Genomic DNA, 18,150 nt, shown 5'->3' with positions numbered 1-18,150 from the left:
CTATTTTTATTTTTTTAAGGAACCTCCATACGAAGTTCCATAGTGACTCTGCACTAATTTACATTCCCCACCAACAGTGTATAAGGGTTCCTTTTTCCCTGCATCCTCACCAGCATTTGTTCTTTGTTTTCTTGATGATTGCCATTCTGACTGGGGTGAAATAGAATCTCATTGATATTTTGATTTGAATTTCCTTTATGGATAAGGATGTTGAATATTTCATCATATATTTACTGGCCATTTGTACTTGTTCATTGGAAAACTGTTCAATTCCTTTCCCTGATAAATGATTAATATTCAGAATATATAAATAGCTCCAAAATTAAACACCAAAAGAATTAAAATGTCTTTTCTATTCTAATAAGCTATACTTTTTTACCTTGTGCCTTGCCTGAAATCTCTTGCTACATGCAAGAGCTGCACCAACTTTATGGTAACACCTGCATCCTAAGTTCATGTTGCTGGAGATACATTCCAAATTCTCCCTGACACATCTTGTGTTATGGTTTGGACATGAACTGCCTCTCAAAAAACGTATTGTGTTGAAAATTTGATTGCCAATGCAAGCAGTGTTCACAGCTGGGGCTTTTGGAAGGTGAATGGATCATGAGGGCTCTGACTTCATGAATGGGCTAATTGAACGATGTTGTCATAATTCAATGGCATTTTTGGGGAGTAATGGAAACATTCAAAGATGGAGCCTGGTTGCAGGAAGTAGGTCGCTGGTTTCATGCCTTTGAAGGATGCATCTTACCACCCTGTTCCATTTCTCTTGAAATATTTCTTCCCATTTCCTGGCCTCTATGAGGTGAGCAACTTTGTTCCTACACATCCTCAGTGCCATAATGCTCTACTTCACCACAGCTCAGAAAAGATGAGCAGGTCAACCATGGACTGAAATTGCTGAAACTGAGCCAAAATAAACCCTTCTTCTTTGAGGTTGTTCCTCTCATGTATTCTGCTACAGCAATGGGAAAGTTGCTAACACAGCTTGCAATGGGTGAGGCCCTACATATGGTTACTTTAAAAATACTCTAGCCGGGTGCCAGTGGCTCATGCCTATAATCCTAGCTACTCAGGAGGCAGAGATCAGGAAGATTGAGGTTCAAAGCCAGCCTGGCCAAATAGTACTGTGAGCCCCTATCTTGAAAAAACCCTTCACGAAAAAGGGCTGGTGGAGTGGCTCAAGGTGTAGGCCCCGAGTACAAGCCCCAGTAACCGCCCCCCAAAAAAATCTTGTGCCCATAATTTGTAAGGCTTGAAAAACCTACAGTTACCTAATTGGTGACCACAAACCTCTCTTGTGCCTGTAATATTTCCAATTTCCCTTTCTGCATTTCCTCCCACAAAGCAGGGAGAATAGGAGTTGTGTGTCCAGGATATGATGTTGCACACAGTGAACTGGAAGCTACATCTCCCTGGTTTGGCTGGCTGCAGTTCTTCCAAGCTTCTAGTGATCTGCCAGTTTTCTCATCTATAAAATGGGGATAATAATAGTATAACATCAGAGCCTTGGTGTCATTTGTACTAGTTTCCTGGGGGACTTGTAACAAAGTACCACAAACTAAGTGGCTTAAAACAACAGAAATTTATTCTCTATTGGTTCTGGAGGTACAAAGTCCAAAATCAAGGTGTTAGCAGACTTTACTCACTTTGAAGGCTCAAAGGCTTTGCCTCTCTCAGCTTCTGGTAGCCCTGGTTGTTCCTTGGCTTATGATAACTTCAATCCAGTCTCTGCCTTCATTTTCATATGGCTGTCTTTCCTCTATGTCTGAGACCAAACTTCCCTTTTGTCATACAGACATAGTCATATTGGATTAAGGAGCCACTCCAATGACCTCCTCTCTACTTGACTATATCTGTAAAGTCCCTATCACCAAATAAGGTCAGTTTCACAGGTTTTGGGAATTAGGACTTCAACATATCTCTCTTTGGAAGGCATAATTTCAACCTATAGCAAAAATTATCTAAACTCACCTAAAGTGAACCGATACAAGGTAGCTGATACTGAATATCTAAGATATGCCTTCTCCCTGGGATCTTAATATTTCTGAGTCAGTTCAAATCTTACAATTCACATGTACACTGAGGCAGATTTCTTTTTCTCTTCAACATTGGTTATCAATATTGATGGTTCATCTCACATGTTGGCATAGTGCCAACATGGGTCTAGGTTGTTCTAGAATAAGATAAGTAAGACCAAAAAGCCTCACGGTGTCCAAAACCTGAGAGAATCTGGTAGGAAAACTAGAGTGTGGGTGCCCACAGATAATGCCTGCAATAACCAGAAACTTAGGAAGAAAAGGTCACTGTTTCAGCAGAGGTAGGGTACCCATTCATTTCATATCATTCCCTGAGCACCTAGCATATGCTAAACTCCAGGGATGCAGGGAGGAGGTGGGACACATCTGACTTCCTAAATTCAGTCCTCAAGGAACACAGACCTAACAGAGTACAAGCATGACTGTTTGTGGGCCAAACAGAGGCAGAGCTGGCTGCTCGAGGGAGTGGAGATAAAAATCAGTTTGGGAAATTGCAGGAACCCAGGACAGATATAGTGGAGACTGTGACCAATCTACCTGTATTACAGATGCCTGTGGGCTTAACTTTGCACATAGAATCTAGCACTGCTTTGGTTGAGTCTGGTTCTATAAGTTCAGGGAAAACAATTTTGTGATAAGCTTTCAGAGCCCAGACTAGAGGATGTGTCAGTATCCCAAAGATAATTTCCTCAGGCTGCTTGGTAGCTGTACAGTCTTGTGGCTAGAATGTGGTGGTCAGTCACATGCCCTTGGCCACATGGCTGCTATTAAGCAAGGGCCCCTCTGGCTGGAAAAAAGATCCTATCCACTGACCCAGGGAGGGTACAGAAGTCAAGGTATGCTACAGACATTTGTCTTCCAAGAGTGCCACCTGTCCCAACTCACTGATTTCAGTGCCTTTACAAGTGTTGTTCTCTGCCTGGAAATTCCTTTGCTCTCTTCCCAGCCTGAAATCTTATTTGTCCTTTCTGATTCAACTCATTGGTTCCCAAGTATGAGAAGCTTATCACGAACATTTCTGTGTGTTCCCAATGCCTCCTACAGGGCCTGGCATGAATCATTCTGTTGGATGAAGGTAACTAAAGGAGTAAAGATAGGCTGCTTTAGGGGAAGGCAAAGTGAGAAGAGGACAGCTGGAGCAGAGAATCTCACAGGAATATGACAAAAGCAGAAAGGGGGAACCCAGGCAAGGAGAGCAGAGACTCATAAATGTGAGTAGGATGAGGACTAGAATTAAATTAAATTTTATGGGCATCTGGTTAGTGGCCTCTAGTATGCATGATCCTTCCTATCTGTCACATGTGCCTGCACTTCAACTGGGCTGTACAAGAACAAAGTACTGGAGCAGGGAGTATGAGGAGCTTCCCCTTCCTCCTGGAAGCCCTGGCAGCAGGAGAGTTTCAGAGGAGAAGCATAAGGATCTCATAATGACTCTGCAGTCCCAGACACAGCTTCTTCACTATGCCTGTCCAGTCTGCCTTTCAACAGAAAATGGCACCTGCTCCCTTCAATAGGAAGTTTGTCCAATGAAGGATAATGATCTACCTTCTCCCAGGACTGTACTGGGCCACAGGAGAACCACTGAGGCCTTGGGACTGTCTTCCTTTCCTTTTCTCCCAAGAGCTGCTGTTTTCAAGTCCCAAAAGAAGCTTCCCTAAGGAGGTAGTGCTTTATAGTCCCTGAAAAGAGACTGGGGGCAGCTGCAGATCCAAGCAGAACCATAGGTACTGTCACCTGCATCCAATTCACTGGCTTCCTAACTCCTCAATCAGATGTCCAAGCCCTCAAATCCAGCCCAGCATTCTTCAAAACCCCTGTCAAACTCCAGACCCAACCTCCAGGTAGGGAGATCTCAGAACCACAAAGTTTACTTATTTATCCAGGTCAGGCTAAAGTTGCTAAGAAAAAAGGGTGCTCTTGGAAAAAGGGAGATTGCATTTTGCAAGAGGATGAAGTCCTGGGGCTGCTAGCAAATCTCTAATCAGTAGCATTCAGGGTATGGGCTTTAGAAAACTTAGAGTGGGGAAATTCATGATGAGAGAAGCTTAGTCTTAGTATCTGGCACCTCCATGTTTCCTGACTAAAAAACTTGTTGGTCTGCCATGCAGAAGCTCTAAAGTAGGCCCACTGGCCTTACCTAGGATTGGATGCAAGCCACAGCTGTTCCTCCCCCCATTCCCCACACCCCTACACAGCAGTGGTGAAACTGGTATTTAGTGCAAGTCTTCTAATTACAGTGTGGAGACCTCAGCCACAGCCACTTCTTAACCCCTAAACCAGGGCCCATAAAAAAGTGTCAAAATACACCAGGATTCTCTCCTTCAGGGCCCTGTTCTTCAGACGTCTGTCCTGCAGACCATCACATTGGAGCCAAGGTTAATACCCAATTGGCCAAGCCACCAACCTATCAGACAGGTGGCACACATCCAAAGTTAATTGTTAAAACGTTGGTCCAGACATAAACTGATGCTGAGGAACACTGTAACGTGTCTACTCCAAATCGACATGGATATAATCTGGAGTGTTTAGGTGCCATAGTTTGAGAGCCATTACTTGTCCTTGCGTGGAGAAACTTGGGAGTTTCTCCAAAGGTGACCTGGAGTATGGCAGCAAGTCAAAGGAAAGATAAAAAAAAAAGTAAAAGTCAAATTTGCTGGAGGAAAAAATGGGGTGTCATCCTGCATATGGCCTAGGGTCTTTTCTCAATTTCAAGGTCACTTCTGGGTCTGTCCACACAGGCCAATGAAGCTTTGGACCTCCATCCAGGATGGGACACTAAGCAAGGCACCCTACTCAGATGGGTAGCAGATTAACAGAAGGGTCTTTTGCACTTGCTGGAGAGAAGGCCCTGGGAGTTTCTGGTTTGTTTCTTTAAGAGCACTGATGGAATATAGGGCTGGGCCACTAGTGCAGTTGAAGTAATCCACCTCTTGAACACTTTAGATCTTAGGTCTAGGGAGAGTCCAATTCTTCCCTCATGTCTTCATTTACCAGCTCATGTGCTTCTCTTGGCAATTTGGCTTGTCAGAGCAAGGAACACATCGACAAAGGTTTGTGTATTTATGTTTTGTTACCCAAGGTAGGAAGTCTCCATGGCCTAGCCATCTCTGGAGGGAACTTCTAACACTGAATTTGTGTGCCTGCAGAGCAGTGGTTCAGCTCCAGGACTCCTTGGGACCTCACCAAAGAAGCATCTGGTGTTGAGCATTCTGCATGGCTTGCATCTTTGCTTGTCCACCTTCACTAACTAGGTGGCACATTTAACAGGCTTCTCTGTGCTTTTTCCTCTTCTGTATTTCAGTATTAATTTGGAACTTCCTCACGTCTAGACATAGGGTATCACCTTTTGCATGGGCATGAGAGTGAGAACAAAATTTCTGACACAGGATCCTGGTAGCTAAAAGCTTCATTCAGGTTACTTATTCTTACAACCAGTTCATGTCATAGCTGGTGTTGAGAAGTCTAATTATCACTTGTGAAATGTTTTCAAGTTCCCATAATAAAGCTGATACATCATGGCAAAGTATGACTCTCACAATTGCAATCCTCTTAAGTTTCCCCTGGGGCTAACCAGTATAAAATTGCCACTCACAAAACCTCTACTGTTGTAACAAAGTATGACTACTATACATTATGATGCTAGACTAATGTTTAAGGTATTGCTGTGATCATGAAAAACTCAAATCATCTGGAAGTGAAGATAGTAGACTAGGGCCCTTAGACTCCTTAAGGAGGTTGGCTCTTGAAAGAGCACCGGATAGCAACAGCATTCTTTGAACACCTAGCGTACACCACTGAGGGTATTATGCCTTATCTCCTTAAATCTTTCCAACAAAGTGGGAAAGTAGATTTTATCATCTCTGTTTTGCAAAGTAGAAAAACAGAATCTCAAAGATGTTGACTCGCCCAGGGAAGATGAACCTGGTACTTCTAAGTACATGGCATGGAGTAGGAGAAGAGGTTGAGTCTGAGGTGACCACAAAGTCTAAGCAGTAGGCAAGGAATCTGAACTAGGTTAGAAAATGAGGATGAGTTCCACATTTCCAGTTTAGGCATCCTCATGAATAGGCATGCTGCCAATGGAGAGTGGGAACTCAGGAAGGGAAGACAGTTTAAGGGGAGATGACTTCGATGTAGGGTAAGATGAGTTCGGAATGACCAGCAAATCGGGACATGCTGGCCTGGGGCTTGAAAGGGAAGTTGATACACAAATTGTGGATTCAGTAGCAGATCTGACCGGAGAAGCCTAGGATAGATTACCAAAATGCTACATCTCACCTGTTGCCACAACCCCTGCCCCAAGGCTAAGACGTCATTGGGAAAAATTCCAGATGTCAGCGCGTGCCAAGGTGACAGGTGTCTGAGAAGAACTCACCAAGGGACTCCTTGGCGGCTTGCTCTCTCCTTTAAGGCCTTCACCCAGTTGGCTTCCCCAGGAGGTTTTCCATCCCCTCCCTCGGGACCCCCTCTTGTCTGCTAGTCTTCGTCTCCTGGCAGTCAACTCAATACGCTGCGCGTAGAAAGAACGCCGCGCGAGAGACTCCCACGCGCGGCGAGCTCAGTGAAGAGCTCAAAGCGCATGCGCGGCAGCCCTACGGAAGCCCGGAAGAAGGGGCGGGGGGCGGCGGCTCAGGTTTCTCGGGGCGGCGGCGTCGGGTACTCGGCTGGCGCTGGCACCATGAACCCGCTGTAACTCGCAGGCTTTGCGGCGCGGGGGGAGGGGGGAAGAGGAGGACGCTACGGTGAAGTTCTCCGCCATGAACCTGAGGGGCCTCTTCCAGGACTTCAACCCGAGGTGAGGTGGCGACGTTGGCGGCGCCTCACGGAGTACTCGCTGGCGGGGGCCTTGGGCGCGGGCCTGGGTCTGACTCCAGGGAGGCGAGACGGCCGTGATGCTGCAGCCCGAAGACCCTGGCGCCTGCCCAAGCCTCCCTACGGGTGCGAGCAGCTCTCTGAGAAAGCAGTCGGCCTAGGCGCCAGTCCGCCCGCTCGCTCCTCCCGCGCCAACTAGAACCACTCCGCCATGGCCCAAGTCGCCCAGCTGGGAACTCTGAGCCTCTTGCTCTCCCCTTGCCCTCTCTCATTAATATCCCAACTTCTCCCTGTCGATGCCATCTTCTCTCAGCCCACTGTTTGCTTCCATTGTAGGTGCCAGGGTCATGACCCAACACCTCTGCCCCCACCCCAGCTCTTTCCTTCAATTCCTGTCAGCCCTTGAGGTTTTCTTTGGATTTATGCCCATTCCTCCTTTGCTTGCTTCTTTGTTGAACTGATGTCTGAAACAGTATTGGATCTTTGGAGTCGGTGTCAGGGTATAGCAGTACCTTACATAATGCCTTTGGGGTGAACCCGATCGTTTTCCATACGCATTTTCTCATCAGTCTTCACTATAAGTTTATTTGCAGGAAGTAGATATCGCCATCCTTATTTCTCAGATGGGGAACACCCAGTGGATAATGAAGAGAAAACACTGGCTAAGGAGTCAAGTGTCTGTCCTTGCACTTGTCCAACTGTTCTAAAACTCTCTTTCCTTACCCAGGCTGTGAGCAAACTGAAGCAGAAACCACCTTTTGCTCTTCTCCCTTCCCCAGCACCTCCCCACCCACCTTGTCTGGCACATAGTAGGCACTTATAAAATGTCTTTGGAAGTAAACTGAGCCAAAAGACCTGGTTTGGAGTCCAGGCAATGTGTAACCAGGTAATTCTCTGCCTTTCTTTCACCAATCTATAAAGTAAGGGATTGGCTTAACCAATTTCTTAAATCTATTACTCTATATAGGGAGTATCTGTTTCCTTTATTTGCATGTGGGAAGCCATGCACTCAATAAACCATTTGTGTGCCAGGTCCTGTGCTAGGCATTTCAGATGCTGGGCAGTCCCAGCTTGTGGGTGAAGAAGGACATGAAAGTAGATGAGTACTGAACTGTGCAGTACTGCACTGATGGAGCCCAGTGTGACATATCTTGGCTGTTTTGGGGGGATGAAAAGAAGTGGAGAGAGAGAGAGAGAGAGAGGTGTTGGAGGGTGCATCTCCTTAGGGATGGTGACATTTTAAGCTATGAGCCACCGTGGCTTCCTAGGTGCTCTTATTTTTCTTTGAGTTTATATTCTAGTCTTGAAGGCCAATATCCCTGTCACTCTGCAGTCCATTGTCATTGTTGGCTTTGAAGGCACTCTGCACAGAGGAGCTTATTTAGAGTGGGTACCACTAACTGAGGTGCCTTCCCTTGCTGCTACTAGGAGTTAGGTTTGGTCTGCAGGGCAACAGGGTTAGGGCTGGAGCTGGATATTTCTTGTGTGTCCTCATTGTTTGGAGAGGGTGATGAAAAAGATAAGTAAAAGCTGAATTGTTTTGTGTCCTTGGGCAACCCACTTATCTGTCTGTTTAATCTGTAGAATGAGTATAATCTCTCAGCAGGCTACTGAGGTTGAATTAATGATTGATTGCAAAGTGCTTTACAAATAGAAAGTTCTAAGACTTGTTTGCCTTGTGACAGGTAATCCAGAAGACACAAGGACTGCCTCAAGTGATCTAAGAGTTGTGAAAAGAAAATAGTACTGCACTGCTAACACCATTAGCCATTTTTTCCTTTAGCTTTGCTTTTCCCCTCAAAATACTAATATCTGAAAACAATAATGTAGTACTCTAAGCAGATTTATAGTAATTATTGATATATTTAACAACCAAAGTTCTACCTCGATTAAAATACATCTACCTGAAAATTTTAAAGGTATTTTTTATTTTGCCATTTTCCTGATTCAGTGTTGTCAGATATTTCAAGAAGATATTGGCAAGTTAGTTTCTTTTAGCTTGTGGTATTTCATGTCTTGTGGACACACCTCATTTTTGACATTGTGCTTAATTCTTGTTCCATGCTGAGGCGAGCCTTCAAGACAGTTAAGAGAGCAAACTTAGGAGATAGAGGGAAATAACCTTGTGCTAGGGCCTAAGATCTTGGTACTACTGCCTCTAACTCTGAGCTAATTCATTATCACCCTCCTACCCCAGGACCTCCACACACTGTTCTCTTTACAGGGAATGTTTTCCCTCTTTTCCTGAGATAGTTAACTCCTCATTATCCTTGAGATCCCTACTTCCTTGGAACTTGTTGAGGGAAGTCATCCTCAATTCCCCAGACAGGTCCACTGTTGCCTGTTTGTACAATCTCTGAAGTATGTCATAGTCTTCCTTTATAGCATTTATTTGTGCCCTTGAGTTTGCATGGTTATATGATTAGTACCTCTCTCTCTTACTGCACTTTAAGCTGTGTGGGGCTAAGGCCATGACTCTATTATTATTACAGTTTGTGTACATGAGATAGTAGCTGGCTCAAAAAATATTTATAAAATGAATGAGTGAATAACTCTCCAGAGCCTGTAAGAACAATCTAGAGCTTTTGCTTTCTGTCACTGCTTTCCTGGTAGTGTATGGCCTGGTTCTCTTTCCTCTTCCCTTCTTCCCACTATTGGAGAGACAGGAAAGACAATAATACTAAAACAAAATATTTTTTGCCTTTACTTTGGAGATTACATATGTGCCACATAAATACTCACTGGCATGGCTTGGTGGGTCCCAAGGCATGGACTGTGGCAACCCTATCTCTTTTCCTACTTTCAGATCTTGGTGAATTGGAACCAAGGCTCTGGAAAACTGCAGTGACAGAGAATGGTTCACAAATGTTGACACTCAGTTGTGCAAGGCTACCAGCTGACCCTCTTCCTATTTCTGTCTGACACAAAACTGGTTAACCATGGACTTCTTTTCATAATTGCTTTTTTAGTTACACAGGTTAAGACTGGATCCACTAAAAAGTCTTTACTTGATTGTCTGAGAATTCCTAATAGCTTGGGAAGCCCTATTCATGGAATAGACACACTGTTATCTGGGCATAGGTGGCCTTCACAGGCACCCTGACCATACCACAGGGCCTTGGGATTTTCTACTACTTTGGTGGAGGGTTTCTGGCTTACAGAAGGCCTTTTATCTCTGATTTTCTGGCAGCACTGAAAGGTTGTGCTAGTCCTTCTGAGTCATCTGCCCTGGGCTGTTCGTGGGAGTGTGGTGCATCCCTCATGTGTGCTTGACTGGGAAAAGGCTGAGAAATAACTCTGGGTTTTTCGTCCGTCATGTGGGCATAGAGTACTGATGAGGTCAGTAGTGTTTAGAATAACTTCTATATGCTGCATCTTCTAAAGCCATTCTGTCGTCTATGTAACTTATCTTGTCTTTTATATGAAATCAGGAAAAATGAGTGTGATTGCTAGTAATAGTTCACTAAAGGCAACTACCTAGCCTTTAACCATTGTTTGTAAAGTAATTTGAAAGCATCCATTCATGGAAAATCCTGAAAGTTTCTACCATGTGCCAAGAGATGCTAGGTACTCTAGTATGTGCTAGGTATTCTAAGTATAAGAATAAATGGGATATAGTTCCTCACTCAATGGTTAAGCCTACTGGAAGAAGCAGAAATGCAAAGAGAAAATAAAATTCAACCAAGTATAAGACATTGCAGAGATAGGAGCCAAATGCCATATGATTACAATGGGCAGAGCCACTGTCTAGAACAGAAAGGAAAGATTCCATAGTGGAGTGACTTGTAAGCTAGATTTTGGAGAAAATTGTAGAGTTTTGTCAGACTAGAGGGCAGGGATGGCATCTTGGAAGTATACAAAGACACAGGATCTTTAGAGGACCTGGTATGTTCCAACATTGGCTCAAAGGTGAGTGTGGTAGGAACACTGCAGATGACACGTGTCCTGTGTTTTAGCAATATTTAGTGTTAGACAATCACTGCAAATTCTTTACAGATTATATTCTAAAAAAAGCAGGCTTCTAATCAGTCAGTATGAGTGTAACTTATCAGTACTGTCAGTGTACTACTTATCACCCAAATGACTGCTTTTCTGTTGTTTTGTCATATCAAGCCACCCATAGTCAGAAAATTGTCTTGATTTTTCTGATTGATAACTACTTGTAATAGCTATGACCTAATGAGCACCTATCACATGACAGGCACAGTAAAGGTACTTTGTATCCATTATCTGTATTCTTTATGACAGCTATGCAGGTTAGATAACAGTCTCATTTTAGAGTTTTAGAGACTTTGTGACTTCCCTAAAGTCACACAGGCCAAGTCAGGACTTTAATCCAAGTCATTCTCTTTTCTGAAGTCCATGTTACATTCTGCATGCCATGCTACTCTCAGTGACAGCCCCTCCTCCCATGACAGAGTAGATCCAATATGCTAAGGGACTTTCTGTTTATGAGTTGTAAGTGATTAAACAAAGCAAACCTTATATTGGAGCTTATATACCCATGTGAGTATTACCATTCAAAGAAATCACTTGGAGAAATGAATATGTATGTATGCATACACACACACACACACACACACACACACACTACTGCATTGCTCATACTCCTTGTTACTCATTAGAATTCCCTTTAGAGTAAATTTTACAAATCATATAAGAAAATCTGTCTCATTGCATTATAATCATATACCATTTTGAACCAAAATAGTGCCACCTAGTTTGATCACACATCTTATTCACTAAACTTGGCTCTAGCTGACTTTTGGCAGTTTCCAAATTTCAAATCCACTCTTGGTGAAGATTTGGCACCATTTAGAATGTTTATAAGAACAGACTGCAGGCTCTCAAGGCCCTTCCAAGAGTAATACTCCAAAGATGGTTTGAGAAATGACTTACTGGCCTTAGTGCATTGCCTCCCCAGGAGACTGGTTAAATTAGAAAAGCCTCATCTGAATGTATAATTTCTGGTTTTTAAAATATCATTTCCATTGCTTGATAGCTACATAATAACTACATACATATTTTTCTTGGCTGTGATTTCTTGAGGGCCAGGATTTTGAGGCACTGAGTAAAAGTGCTGAATGAATAGATAGTGAGTACAAATAGACATGTACCACTGGAAAATCTTGTTTTAGGAGAGAGACAGTGTATTGGAGGAGTGTTAGTTTACTAGGCCTTCCAGAGTTAAGCTTCCTAATATCAAACTGGAGGTTTATAATTGCTTTGCCTGGCTGGGTCATACCTATACAAGGTGATTAGAATTTCAAATAAAGATCTTAACTTGAACTCTGGAGATAGATACTTTATAACTAACTGATGATTAGTCATTGTCAGTTCTGACCTAATCATAAGAAAAATGATTGCTAGATGAGATTGTTAGCCCAGTGTGGCAGAACTTTTCACTTTCAAAATACTACTAGAGCTGTAATAAGTAAAATGTTTCATTCACCAGTTATTTCATATACCCTTATCCTAATGAATCAATACATGAGAAATCAGATGAGGAGATAGGCTTAGGGGAACTAACTAACCAACCCAAGACCACACTGGGGAGAAATGGCAGATAAGGAGCTTGAATGGAGATTGTCCCACTGGCTTGGGCTCTTTTTAATCTTCCTTTAGAAGATTTGTTTTCATTGGGATTTTGTGATTTTTTTATATATACTGGTTAAGTGTTATAAAACATTTTTCATCTTAAAGTCAGTTAAAATTTGCACTAAAATATTTTAAATTTAAATTTGATTAATAAGATTCTGCCCAATATAAGAGGCACAGTCCTTTTTTTTTTTTTTTTTTGAAAAACAGTTTGTGAAATGTCAGTAGTATGTCAATTGGAGCCATTATCTAAAGCCATAGACAGGGATGTGTCACGCAGAGCAGTATGGGTGTGTGTGTGTATACGTGCATATATACACACTTCAGTTAAGCCAGCAGCTTCCAGAGGAGAAACCTAATGAGTTTTAAAAAAGTCCACCAGTATTGTGATTTGTAGAAAACAGATATTAGAACTTTTACACTCAGAGTTTTGCTGCATATATTTCCTCTCTCCTGTCTTCTCTTACCCCCATCACAAAGTGATCAGACAGAATTTGAGCTCCAGCAGAAAACTTCATGTAAATTTCAAAGGACACATACTTTGTGGTTTACCCATATTATGCTGCTTAGTGATTATACACTAATTGACAGATTCAGATGAGGATGGAATAAATCCATCTTGTGTTGCTGTGGTTTGAATGTGTCATCACAAAGTTCATGTGTTGGAAACCTAATCCCGAAATTCACGTTAATAGTATTCAAAGGCGGGACCTTTGAGAGGTGATTAGGATTAGATGAGATCATAAGAGTGGGGCACCCAGTGGTGACATTAATGATTTTATAAGAAGTGGAGGAGAAAGACCCAAGCTAGCAGACTTATTCTGTCTTGTTATGCCCTTCACCACATTATGATACGGCAAGAAGTTGCTGGTGCCATGCTCTTGGACTTCCCAGTCCCTAGAGCTATAAGAAATTAATTTTTTATGTATAAATTACCCAGTCCCAGTAACTAAGTTATACCAGTAGAGAGTGTATTAAAACAAAAATTGGTGCCAGGAATGTGGCTATTGCTGTACAAACACCTGAAAATGTGAAAGTAGCTTTAGAACTGAGTAATGGCTGTAGGCTGGAACAGTTTTGAAGTAAATGGTAGAAAAATTCTGTATTACTGTGAATGCAGCATTAAGGGCAATTCTGGTGAATGCTCAGAAGAGGAGACTAGGGAAAGTCTGGAACTTCTCAAAGATTACCCTAGGTGGTCCTGACCAGAATGTTGATACAAATGTGCATGCTAAAGGCCTTTCAAAACCTGATGAGATTTCATATGGAACTGAAGAACAGGTACCAAAAAGTGGAGTAAAGACCAATAAAGTTGCAAAGAACTTACCTGCACTGTGTACATGGCCTTGGACTTTGTAGAATGCAGAATTGAGTAATAAAAAAGGAGTAATAAATGATATCTGGTGAGAAATTTCTAAGCACCAAAGCATTCAGGCTGTTGTATGGCTACTTCCAACCACTTAAATTGAATTAAGAGAACAAAGAGATGACTTAATGATGGAATTTGCTTTGTTTTGTTTTATTTATTTTTTAAAGCCTTCAAATCTCTCTTCAAGTCTTTTTTTAAATTGTTTAAACATTTATTCATATGTGTATACATTGTTTGGGCCATCTCTCCCCCCTACACCCCACACTCCCCGCACAACCTCTTCCCACCCTACCCCCTCACTTCCAGGCAGAACCTGTTCTGTCCTCTTTTCCATTTTTGTTGAAGACATAATAAGAAAGACATAGCATTTTTGCTAGCTTGAGATAAAGGATGGCTATACAGAGAGATAGATTCCTAGCATTGCTTCCATGTACATGTGTATTACAGCCTGAATTGGTGCATCTCTACCAGACCTCTTTACTACTTCCCGATCGCCTTCCCATAGTGGCCTCTGCCAGTTAAAGATTAATTTATTTACTCCTCTACAGTGAACACATCAACTACATTCAAGTTTTAGGTTTCCTTCCCTTTCCCTATTCCTCCTGTACGTGTTCTCCCCTTAGTGTGTGACACATGTCCAATAATATTACTGCATTTGTTTTTGGTCTATAATCTGCATATGAGGGAGAACATGCGATTTTTGGCCTTCTGAGCCTGGCTAACTTCACTCAAGATGATGTTCTCCAGTTCCATCCATTTACTTGTGAATGACAAGATTTCATTCTTCTTTGTTGCTGAATAAAATTCCATTGTGGGGCTGGTGGAGTGGCTCAAGTGGTAGAGTGCTTGCCAAGCAAGTGTGAAGCCCTGAGTTCAAACCCCATTGCTGTCCAAAAAATTTCCATTGTGCATAAATACCACATTTTCTTAATCCATTCGTCGGTAGTGGGGCATCTTGGCTGTTTCCATAACTTGGCTATTGTGAATAGTGCTGCAATAAACATGGGTGTGCAGGTGCCTTTGGAATAACCTGAGTCGCATTCCGTTGGGTAAATCCCCAGGAGTGAGATTGCTGGATTATATGGCAGATCTATGTTTAGTTTTCTAAGAAGCTTCCATATTGCTTTTCAAAGTGGTTGTACTAGCTTACATTCCCACCTGCAGTGTATGAGGGTTCCTTTTTCCTGCATCCTTGCCAACACTTGTTATTGGTCCTGTTTTTGATGATAGCTATTAAGTGAGGTTGTGGTTTTGATTTGCATTTCTTTTATGACCAGGGATGGTGAGCAGTTTTTCATGTGTTTTTTGGCCATTTGGACTTCTTCCTTTGAAAAAGTTCTGTTTAGTTCACTTGCCCACTTCTTTATTGGTTGATTGATTTGGGGAGTTTAGTTTTTTAAGCTCCCTGTCTATTCTGGTTATCAGTCCTTTGTCTGATTTATAGCCAGTGACTATTTTCTTCAATTCTGTGGGTGGTCTCTTCATTTTAAAGACCATTTCTTTTGTTGTTCAGAAGCTTTTTAAACACAACAAGGGAATTGAACTTTGATCACAAGATAAAAGCGAATGCACACAAGGGAGATATGAGGATAGGTAAGACACCTAAAAAATTAGCTAGCATTTGTTGCCCTCAACGCAGAGAAACTAAAGCAGATACCTTAAAAGCAACTGAGGCCAATAGGAAAAGGGGACCAGGAACTAGAGAAAAGGTGAGATCAAAAAGAATTAACCTAGAAGGTAACACACATGCACAGGAAATCAATGTGAGTCAACTCCCTGTATAGCTGTCCTTATCTCAACTAGCAAAAACCCTGTTCCTTCCTATTATTGCTTATACTCTCTCTTCAACAAAATTAGAGATAAGGGCAAAATAGTTTCTGCCGGGTATCGAGGGGGAGGGGGCGGAGTGGGTGGTAAGGGAGGGAGTGGGGGCAGGGGGGAGAAATGACCCAAGCATTGTATGCACATACGAATAATAAAAAAATAAAAATTAAAAAATAAATTTCATGTAATCCCATTTGTCCATTCTTTCTCTTAGTTGCTGGGCTGCTGGAGTTCTACTGAGGAATTCTTTGCTTATGCCTATTGCTTCCAGAGTGTCCCCTGCGCTTTCCTGTATTAACTTCAGAGTTTCAGGTGTGATATTAAGGTCCTTAATCCACTTTGAGCTGATACTAGTACAGGGTAATAAGCATGGATCTAGTTCTGTTTTCTGCAGGCAGATAACCACTTTTCTTAGAAACATTTGTTGAAGAGGCTGTCTATTCTCCATCGTATGTTTTTGGCACCTTTGTCAAAAATAAGGTGGTTATAGCTGTGTGGATTCATATCAGAGGCCTGTATTCTGTTCCACTGGTCTTCATGTCTGTTTTTATGCTAACACCATGCTGTTTTTATTGCTATGGCTCTGTAATATAGTTGAAGTCGGGTTTTGTGATACCTCTAGCATTGCTCTTTTTGCTGAGTATTGCCTTGGCTATTCGCAGGCTCTTGTGTTTCCAAATGAACTTTAAGTTAGATTTTTCAGTCTTTGTGATGAATGTCATTGGGATTTTAATGGGAATTGTGTTGAACATGTAGATTGCTTTTGGTAGTATAGCCATTTTTACTATGTTGATTCTACCAATCCATGAGCATGGGAGATCTTTCTACCTTCTGTAGTCTTCCTCAGTCTCTTTCTTCAGAGGTTTGTAGTTCTTATAGAGGTCATTCACATCCTTTGTTAAGTTTACTCCTAGGTATTTGATTTTTTGAGGCTATTGTAAATGGAGTTGTTTTCCTGTATTCTTTCTCACGTTGTTCGTTGTTGGTGTATAGAAAGGCTACTGATTTTTGTAAGTTGATTTTGTATCCTACTACATTGCTGAAGCTGTTTATGGTGTCTAGGAGTTTTGAGGTAGAGTTTTTTGGGAAAGACAGAATTTATAATTAAAAGTGAAACAATGGTAATATTTAGAAATTTTTCATTGTGACCATGTGATAGAGAATGAAAGAACATTTCCGGTAGAGGAAACCAAGGGTGTTGACCAAATGACTTATTTACTAAGGAGATCAGTACAGATCCAAGAGCTCATTGAGACAGTGGAAGAATGACACCCCCCCCACCCCGCAGTGACACTTTAGAGATCTTCATAGCTTTTCCCATTACAGGCCCACAGCTCTAAGAGGACAGAATGATTTTGGAGGACAAGCCCAGGGCACCATTCACAGTCTCACTGCCCAAGACCACCTCCACCTCTGCCCCTCCAATTCTGGTACAGTGCTCTTTGATCACTCCAGCCACTCCTGAGCCCCAGCTGTAGCTCAGGTTGCTGCTCAGAGGGCATAAGCCTTTTAAACCTTGGCAGCATTCATGTGGTGTTAATTTTGCAGGCCTAGAGGATGCAAAAGTTCCTCAACCTAGATTTTAAAGGATGAATTCAGATTACCTGTGGGTCCAGGCAGAAACCTACCATAGGGTCCAAACCATCACTTGGAGCCTACAGTAAAACAGTACTGAGTGGAAATGTGAGGTTGGAGGTGGATCTGCCACAGAGGGCTTGCCTAGGTGGAGCCATGGAAGCAGGACCACTACCAGGACCCCAGAAATGTAAGGCCACCAGCCTGAGAGAACTAAAGGCATGGAACTCCAACCTAGGAGAACTTCTAAGTAGACTGAGCCAAGAAAACCCATAAGGGTTAGGCTGCCTGAGGCCTTGGGAGTGCAGTATCTACACCAGTTTGTCTAGGAGACAGCACATGGAGAGAATTATTCTGGAGTCTTTAAGATTTAATGGCTGCCCCTATTGGGTTTTTTACTTACTGGGGGCTGGTTAGTCCTTTCTTTTTGCCTAATTTCTCCCTTTTGGAATGTCTTGTTTCAGTCTTACCATAGTACTTTGGAAATAAATAACTTCTCTTCATTTCATAGGTAGATTCCTTAAGGTGAATCATGCTGAGTCTCACCCTTATCTGATTTATTTTTTATAATGAAAATGATAGTAAAGTTTATAAGAAAGGAATATACTTTTAATAGACTGAAAGTGGGTCATCTCTAGAGTGAGAATGGGAATGACCCCATGTCTGATTTAAATAAGACTTAGGACTTTGTACTTTTTTGTGTTGATATTGGGATAAGTTAAATCTTTTGAGATGGAATGAATATACTTTACATTGTGAGAAGTACATTAGTTTGGGCATCCAAGGACAGGATGCTGTGATTTGAATATATCCTCCAAAAGTTCATATGTTAATCTTATTTGGAGGTAGGGCCTTTGAAAGGTAATTAGAATTGGATGAGATCATGCAGGTGGGGCATTCTTATAAGGCATCTTTGTCCTTACAGGACAA

At 42.2% G+C, this 18,150-nt stretch overlaps 1 protein-coding gene across 4 annotated transcripts in view; it reads left to right on the top strand.

Annotated features, from left to right (window-relative positions):
* The window catches only part of Tmem185a (transmembrane protein 185A), a 95,619-nt gene that overhangs the window by 46,481 nt on the left and 30,988 nt on the right, over positions 1-18,150 (top strand). Inside the window, exon 1 of one of the 4 annotated variants that reach the window (XM_074063164.1) lies at positions 6,654-6,837. The exons of 2 other annotated variants lie outside the window; for them this stretch is intronic. In XM_074063164.1, the coding sequence (XP_073919265.1) occupies positions 6,800-6,837 (38 nt within the window). In that variant the 5' untranslated portion in view covers positions 6,654-6,799. Of the gene's footprint in view, positions 1-6,653; positions 6,838-15,859; positions 15,958-18,150 lie in introns of those variants that run through there. One more of the 4 variants, XM_074063165.1, reaches the window with a different exon arrangement.

Source organism: Castor canadensis, chromosome X, assembly GCF_047511655.1.
Source record: "Castor canadensis chromosome X, mCasCan1.hap1v2, whole genome shotgun sequence".
Lineage (NCBI taxonomy): Eukaryota > Metazoa > Chordata > Mammalia > Rodentia > Castoridae > Castor > Castor canadensis.
The sequence above is the reverse complement of the archived record's forward strand: the minus strand, read 5'-3'. Positions and strand labels throughout refer to the sequence as shown.